Consider the following 8,393-nt stretch of genomic DNA (forward strand, 5'->3'; position numbering starts at 1 on the left):
CTCTTCTTCCAAAAACGAGCCCATATCAATGCCACTCTTGTTTACCTCTCTATGCTTGATGGCTCCTTCAATGTGTTGTGCATTCAGATCCTTCAAGAGGACACACTTCCATCCATTACAGAAGCAAAGTCAAGCGTGAGCAGATTAGAGTTCGAAAAATTGATAAAAGGGAGAGAAACAAGTAAGTTAACAGAAACCGAGTATTACAATAATACGTACTATGGTTTTTGTGCTCAAGTTGTGCAGAGACTAGAAGAAGAAGTCTTGAATGTTCAACATAATGATGGGGACAAGGTGATGCACTTCGAAGAGGACCAAGCAATCACCAATGAAAAAATTCCCATAGAAAACAAACAAGATGACACAATCGATGAACCGAGAGAAGATGAGGGACGAACGGAGAAAGCTACCATGGTGGACGACTTCCATGAGGAAATGACATCTCACAATGAAGCGATGACCACGGACACAACACTCGTAGCCTCACCAATTCGGTTATCTCTTCAATCTTTTTCATTTGAGTTTCAATCTTCTATGAGTTTGTTTGAACAAAAGGTAATACAAAAGTGTGTCAAGCACGTTTTTAGTTCTCTCATTTCCGTCCATGATGCATTTGGAGCATCTCGACGAGGAGGAATGTTTGGTGAACAATTTTGCTCGAAAATATAGATATTTTGCATGTGAATTACAATCATTATAGGTTCCAATTCATTCACAACATCTACATATACAAAACATTCAAAAACAAGTTATGTAGGTTTAAGACACTTTATCTTCTGTTATATGATTATAATCATGCCTTTGTTGCATTATGTTTGTGTTTTGCCGTAAATCGGAGTGCATTAGTCTCCCTTGTTTTTTTTATTCGTTTGTTAAGTTTTTACAGAGTTATAAATCAATTGAAGGTTGCATTTCACTCGTGAGGGAGAACTATGGAAGATAATACAACTAAGGAAGCTGATGCAATCCACATGAACAGACTTTCGCAATCATAAAGACATTCGTCCGTCAAGATTGACTTTCTTCCAAGCAAAATCTTGAGGGGAATGTTGAAGAAGAGACATGAAACTGCCACATCTAAGATTACTTACCAAATGTGATCTAATTAAATGAGGAGCATGTATCAAAGAAAGACAGAATGTTGCTGCATTGATGCATCACACATGAAGATACACATCAAGAAACGTACAAGGGAAGAACATCCATCATAAACGTCCAGAATATCCAATCACTCGTGGACATATTATTATTGTCTTAATCAAGGACATGTACACTCAAGATCTATCATATATGGAGCAACATGACTTCTTTCCTTTGTTATATAATCATATAGACATTGTGATATATTTTCTTTACCAAACATGTACATACACTAAATTATATAATCTGTAAAAACGTATATGAATAATATGCAGAATAAATTATTATTTTTAACACACAATCATCTTCTTCTTTTGAGTAACAAAAATTTTTCATTCATGTGTGTTTAATTCTGCATCAGTTGTTTTAGAAATCTTCATTCGATATACATAACTAAATTTTTTACGAATTTGTCCTCTCATGTTTTATAATTTGGTTATGAATTAAAAGAATGTCATTTCAGCAAATCTGCAAATGGGATATATTACTTCTCTTTGCTTTTGCTTCTACAGTAGCTTTAGCTTCTCATTCACCTTGTGAAAAATTAGTGATCGTTCTTTGGGGTGTTTTAGACCTCAAATAAACTTATGGTCATGTAAATGAGGTTTAGAAAGATGAAGGGTTTAATTTGAAATTACCGATATTTTATTCTTTTATAGGCTTTCTCGAAGGCATTAAATGGGTTGCACGTTGAACATATTAGTGTTGACTAAAAAATTTTAAAAATAAAACATTAATAAGAACTGTAATACGGATTAATAATTTAATATACACACACATACTCGTGAGACGGAAATTAGTTTAATGTCACTCCGCGTTGGCTTTACGAGCGCGACATCCACTTTCAGTTTTACCAAGTCCGGGATTGAATGAAATCTAATTCATCTAAACGTTATTACATTATGGAATTCAATCTTAAAATTAATCCTATATAATTTTTATAAAATCGAATTAGATGAATATATAAAAACACCAACGACGACGAAGGAGGACAAATTTTTCTAGAAAATTATTCTTTAAAAAAAATCGAGCGGAACCTAATACGATTACAAATTTGAAATGAATAGAAATTTTTCATAAAAAAATATGAAAAAATGACCAAAATCCGGTACAGAAATCGAATGTATATAATTTTTTTATATAAAAAAACTTAAAAGAACAAACACAAAAAAAATACAATCAAAATCCGGAGATGTCAACGACTAAGTGGTGATATATATATTTTATTTAGATTCAGAATATGCTAGAGATATGAAAACAGAGGAGGAGAGTGAAACATTTAACCATCACCATCATCATCATCATCATCATCATGATCATCATCATCTCATCTTTCACTCGAAGAGAAAACTCATCCTCATCTCATTACACTCACTCACTCACTCGAAGGAAGCAAATCTTTCCGACCGACGATTGCTCTCACCTAAAAGATAGTAAAAAAAAAAAAAAACATTACGCGAGACGAGGTTTACCACAGGTTGAAGAGGACGCCTCCGTGGGTGGCGAAGAAGGGAGCGAAGACGAGAGACTCGACGGCCATTAGCTTTATGAGGATGTTCAGAGACGGACCCGACGTGTCCTTGAGCGGGTCTCCGATCGTGTCTCCGATCACAGCCGCCTTGTGCGGGTCCGATCCTTTCGGCCCCAGAGATCTCGCGTGCTCTGACACGCCCGCCTGCCCAAACACCAACTCCAATGTATGAGACATCCGTGATGGACGGAAAGGTCAAAGCTAAAGCTCGGGGGAAAGGAATAGGAGGCTCAAACGAAGCTTACCTCGATGTATTTCTTCGCGTTGTCCCAAGCGCCGCCAGTGTTGGACGCAGAGATCGCGATCTGACAAAAAGGAGATTGATCAAAATTTGGACAACCACCACATTGCCATGGCAAACAGAGCTTTGCCTTGTCTCTTGCAATGGAGGAGTTTTAGAGTTTTTACCTGGACACCAGAGACAAGAGAACCAGCTAGAACACCGGAAAGTGTCTCGACGCCGAACAAGAATCCGACGATGAGAGGGGTAAGCATCACGAGCGCACCCGGAGGGATCATCTCTTTGATGGAAGCGTCGGTCGAGATTTTAACGCAAGTCGCGTAATCAGGTTTCGTGGTTCCCTCCATGAGTCCCGGGATGGTGTTGAATTGCCTCCGGACTTCCTCGACCATCTTGAGGGCCGCACTTCCGACACTCTTCATCGTCATAGCCGAGAACCAGTATGGGAGCATCGCCCCGACGAGGAGACCGATGAAAACCTTAGGGGTCAATACATCGACGGTGGAGATTCCAGCTCGGCTGACAAAGGCGCCAAATAGAGCGAGGGAAACGAGAGCGGCCGAACCAATGGCGAAACCCTATAAGTTAACAGGAATATATCAACATTGACGGTGTGAGATTTAACCGGAAAAACAGTCGTGGACATTCGGTCCGTACCTTCCCGATTGCGGCAGTGGTGTTTCCTGCAGCATCAAGAGCATCTGTTCTCTCTCTGATCCTGTGGCTCATACCGGCCATTTCAGCGATTCCTCCAGCATTGTCACTGATCGGGCCATAAGCATCGATGGCCAATCCAGTGGCGATGGTGCTAAGCATTCCGAGGGCCGCAACTGCGATACCGTACATGGCAGCGAAGCTGAAACTTACAAAGATGCTAACCGCGATGGCAAATATGGGGATGATTACGGATTTGTATCCCAAAGCTAGACCGAAAATGACATTCGTGGCTGCTCCGGTCCTGCAGGAATCAGCAACATCTTGCACCGGACTGCAAAATCAAATCAAAGGCGGTCGGGCCGGATCAGTGAGGGTCAAGATTGAAGCAATATTGATTCACAGTGACAGTAATGCTCGTGGTTTACGGTTTACCTATAGGCGTTACTCGTGTAGTACTCCGTTACAAACCCAATAATGAGCCCTGCCCAGAGACCGACAGCAACGCACAAGAATAGCTGCCTGAAAATTACAGAATTTCGTAAATATGAAGTATTTGTTCAGAGAATATGATTCAGACAGCTTGAGTGAACATAGAAACAGGAGCTTACCAGTTCTTGACAACTTTCTGTTCTCCAAAGTTGAAGATTGTGAAGGAAGATGGAAGAGCAATCAAACTAACTACGGCTATTCCAACCGTCATAAGAGCTGTGGAGATGATTAGCTGCCTTTTCAACGATGGCTCGATTTCTTTCACCGCCTTGATCTCGACGAAATCAGTTGCGAACAGTGTGGTGATTAAACATACGATAATACCAACAGAACTGATGATGAGAGGGTAAAGCATGGCGGTAAACTCGTGGTTGACACCGAAGGAAGAGATGGACGCGACAACGAGGGCAGCACAAGATGACTCGGCATACGAACCGAAAAGATCAGATCCCATACCAGCGATGTCTCCAACATTGTCACCGACATTGTCAGCAATCACCTGCAAAAGTGTGAAAGCAATTCATTACAAAGATCTAGAAAAACCACTTTTCTGTCTGAATAAGTCCCTGATCGATTATGTCACTTACAGCCGGGTTCCTTGGGTCATCCTCTGGGATGTTCCTCTCGACTTTGCCGACAAGGTCAGCACCGACATCAGCAGCCTTGGTGTAGATGCCTCCACCAACTCTTCCAAAGAGTGCCATGGATGAGCCTCCAAGGCCATAACCAGTAATTGCTTCGAACAGTCCAGACCAGTCATCACCGTAATACAACTTGAAAACGTTGATGGTAATGTAGAGCACCAGAAGGCCATTTGCAGCCAAGAGGAAACCCATGACGGCACCGGATCTGAAAGCAGTGATAAAAGCCTTCCCGACACCCTTCCTTGCCTCGAGGGTGGTTCTTGCATTGGCATAAGTAGCGATTTTCATACCCAAGAACCCCGAGACCACAGAAGTGATGGCCCCGAGCAAGAAGGATACGGTGCTGAAGACAGCAGTAGCAAGAGCGGGCTTGCACTCCTTAGTCTTGTCATAATTGCAAGGCTGATTGCTGGTACTGAACCCTTCGACGGATCCAAGGGCCACACAAATCACGACGGCGAAAATAGCCATGAAAATGCCGACATACTTGTATTCGGTGAAGAGGAAGGACGAGGCCCCTGAAACATTAGTACATCCAAAAAGTCAGTAAACCAATCTATCATGTCTGAATCCAGCAAGTGACTACAAAATGACATCGGTCATTAATTGGTTCAGAAAAATGCCAATGCTACAGTGATAAAAGACGAACAATGAAGCATCAAGCATATGCAACCAACTATATAGAGAACAAACATCATATATCAGATCCAAAAGATTATATTATACCCTCGTACTTTTTTTTCACAGACGAGAATAAATTCAGAAACCCATACAAAACAGAGAGATAGATCCCTCAGTGTATGGGAGAGACATCAGGACATCGTAACACCGAGATGCGTCCCGGTAAAAAACATGAACTTGCAACGAGGTGAACGCAGGGATTTCTATCTCGGGTAGGGGAACGTTTTAATCATCAGTAGTACAATATCCAACGCGATAAAAGCCTTCATTTCGGAAAAGATTCATCGGCTCGGCTTTATGAGAGACCCTGATACTATAACTTATAGATCTCAAACGTTGTAAAAAATGGTGACAAGGGGTTGACAATTCAGGAATTATAACAATGACAATATCAGCATGCTTCTGTTACTAAGGATGAATCGCCTGAAATATCAAATGAGATACCAGTCCTAGAATCTCTATCGGCATAAGACATAGCAGACACAAGCAGTAACCAAAAAACTCAATACTATGAATCTCCTCCAACTGTCTTGTCTCCACCAGACAGGAATCATGCGCAGATCCAAATCCAACAACACAAATCATGAGAATTCCAACACAAATCACGCATAAAGGACACGGTTTCGGGATTCAAAAACATCCAAAGGAATAGGAAATGAACAACACCGTCCTATGAAACTCAGATCTATGCTCAAAACGCCATGAAAAACACGCCAAAACAAGCGTCTATGAAGTGAGGCTTATCAGTATTCATATGCCCACAGGCGAAACCAGAAATTAAACAATCAAGCCATACGTCAAAACGAGATTAGGAAAGATCTACGCTAAATGAAGCAATACCCAAGAAATAAAAGAAGCTAAACGCAGAATATGCAGGCACTGTCATGTTCATGTATTTGCGTATAGAGGACGTCAAGTGTATATATCCAAGCGAAAGACACACGCATAATATGTAAATGTATATACGAAATTCGCTGGAAAAAACAGTAAAATGACGACCTTCAGAGATGGCGTTCTGGATTTCGGCGCACTTGACGACGACGGCGTGGTCATTGAGACCTTCCTCTTCCTCGATGAGGTAATCGTCGTAACCATTTTTCCGGCTGCCGGAGCTCGCGGTGGCTCCGGAGACGAGCTTCACCTGAGAGACGAGGAACCACTGAAACGCCGCGAAACCGATCCCGATGACGGCGCATACCGGGATCAAGATCTCGGTCCCGAGATCTGGCAAAATCGCAGGTCCCATATCTTCAAAAACAAACTCAGGATCTGAACGTGGGATCCGAACTCACACACACTTTGTTCTCGCCAAGACGCACGAGAGAGAGAGAGAGAGGGAGAGAGAGAGAGGTGTTGTGAAGGATGGGGGAGGCTTCGTTATATAGCGATTAGCGAGGAGACGAACACGGAGCGCGTGAGCTGCAGACGCCGAACACGCGTGTGGAGAATACGGATTTAAGATCCGTCTGGTTTTTGTTTCTGTATTTTCTCCGTGTGATTAGAAAATGTCTAATTCTATTAACGTTGGGCCGAGGATACAGCTCAAGGTCTTTGCGGATACTTTAATTTATTATTTTATTTCAGAATAGTATTTACAAGTTTCTTCTGTTTTTTTCTTTATTTTTAGAAATTTGAAAACTGTATTTCTTCACTATTTATGGATATATATTATCTTTCAACTATTATCGGAAATCATGCCGTGTAAATGTTATCTCTAACACCAATCATATATATTTATATAAATTTGTTGTATGGAAAATTGTGGACGTATAATATTGTAGTTTGTTTATATTGTTTTTATAATGTTCATATCTAATTAGATATTAAAATAAAGAAATAGTTATTAAATGACTATGATTCAAGAATTTTTAGCTTTTATCGTGAAAATACATTTTTATCTAATAAAACTATTTTTCACGAAATACTGCTATATCTGGTTTTTTAGATAGTGTATGTTTCCAAAAACAAATAAAAACAAATATTAAATCTATTTAAGTGTATAAAACAAGAAAAAATAACATGTAGCTAAATTTCCGAATTATCAAAAAAAATATTTTTTGGATAAAATTCGTCTATTCTATAAGATTTTAGTTTAGTAAAAAATATTTTAGAAATAAAGTAAATAAAATCTAATAATATAGGAATTGAATATAATTTAAAATTTAACAAGATACTTTTTTTAATAAATTACTTAAACTTGATTCTAATATAAAAATCAAATTCAAATTAAAAAGAAAAAACAAAAGAAGTAAATTTTTTAATGAAAAACTAATCAAAACAACATAAATTTGAATAAAATGGAAATTATATACAAAATTATAATAAATATAACATCTTATAGATAAAATAACAAAATTAAAACCGTTTTTTCCTCTTAAAAAATTTAATCGAATCTATTAATAACCAAATTGCGACCATAGCTTCCCCAATTGAAAAAGATTCATAATTAAAAGGTTGAGAAGTTACTCTCTAGGCTTATATCACTATTGTTCTACTTGATATTAATTTATAAAATGAAACATCTTTTATCTTTATGTCTTTCGTTTATATCTTTTTTTTCTAATTTTTTTTTACTGCGTCTCCCAATATTTATTTCACATCTTTTTTCCTATATATGCAAGAAGGAGAAATTATGTAAAAGTTTAATTAAAAAGAAAGTACAGGTAAAAGTTTAGTTAATAATTCAAGATAAAAAAGAAATATAAAATTATTAATATATATCCCTAACTTTTCACTTTTTCACCGATTTGGAAATAGAAACATTTTTAAATCTTTAACCATTATTTTTATATTGCATTATTTTTTTTTAAAAAAAGAAAAGTTTTATGGACAAAAATCGCTGAAAATAGGTAACATTATACTAGTAGACAAATAAAACAAAAGGTAAACAACATTTCCTCTTCTTAATTGAATTTATCATTACTGTCAATACCAAAGTAATTTTTTTTCTCTGTCTCAATTTTCCTCTTTCATTTTTTATTTCACTGAATTTAATTTAATTTAATTTTTG

General features: G+C 38.2%; 1 protein-coding gene across 1 annotated transcript; it reads right to left on the reverse strand.

Moving 5' to 3' along the window:
- Nucleotides 1-2,335: 2,335 nt before the first annotated feature.
- LOC104815298 (pyrophosphate-energized vacuolar membrane proton pump) lies at nucleotides 2,336-6,737 on the reverse strand. The gene is made up of 8 exons (XM_010543638.2): nucleotides 6,383-6,737; nucleotides 4,646-5,220; nucleotides 4,178-4,557; nucleotides 4,002-4,088; nucleotides 3,570-3,900; nucleotides 3,080-3,490; nucleotides 2,917-2,976; nucleotides 2,336-2,815 (listed from the first exon to the last, which is right to left on the reverse strand). The coding sequence occupies exons 1-8, from the start codon at nucleotides 6,627-6,629 to the stop codon at nucleotides 2,609-2,611; spliced, it is 2,298 nt and encodes a 765-aa protein (XP_010541940.1). The 5' UTR covers nucleotides 6,630-6,737; the 3' UTR covers nucleotides 2,336-2,608.
- Nucleotides 6,738-8,393: the final 1,656 nt, after the last annotated feature.

The sequence above is a fragment of the Tarenaya hassleriana genome, unplaced genomic scaffold (genome assembly GCF_000463585.1).
Source record: "Tarenaya hassleriana unplaced genomic scaffold, ASM46358v1 Cleome23, whole genome shotgun sequence".
NCBI lineage: Eukaryota > Viridiplantae > Streptophyta > Magnoliopsida > Brassicales > Cleomaceae > Tarenaya > Tarenaya hassleriana.

Bases quoted from the DNA above. Each gene is read 5' to 3' on its own strand.
- LOC104815298 (XM_010543638.2), bottom strand. From the start codon at position 6,629: ATGGGACCTGCGATTTTGCCAGATCTCGGGACCGAGATCTTGATCCCG. The intron at 5,221-6,382 runs GTCGTCATTTTA...CTAATGTTTCAG, and splicing joins CCAGAACGCCATCTCTGAAG to GGGCCTCGTCCTTCCTCTTC. The intron at 3,901-4,001 runs GTAAACCGTAAA...TTGATTTTGCAG, and splicing joins TACACGAGTAACGCCTATAG to TCCGGTGCAAGATGTTGCTG.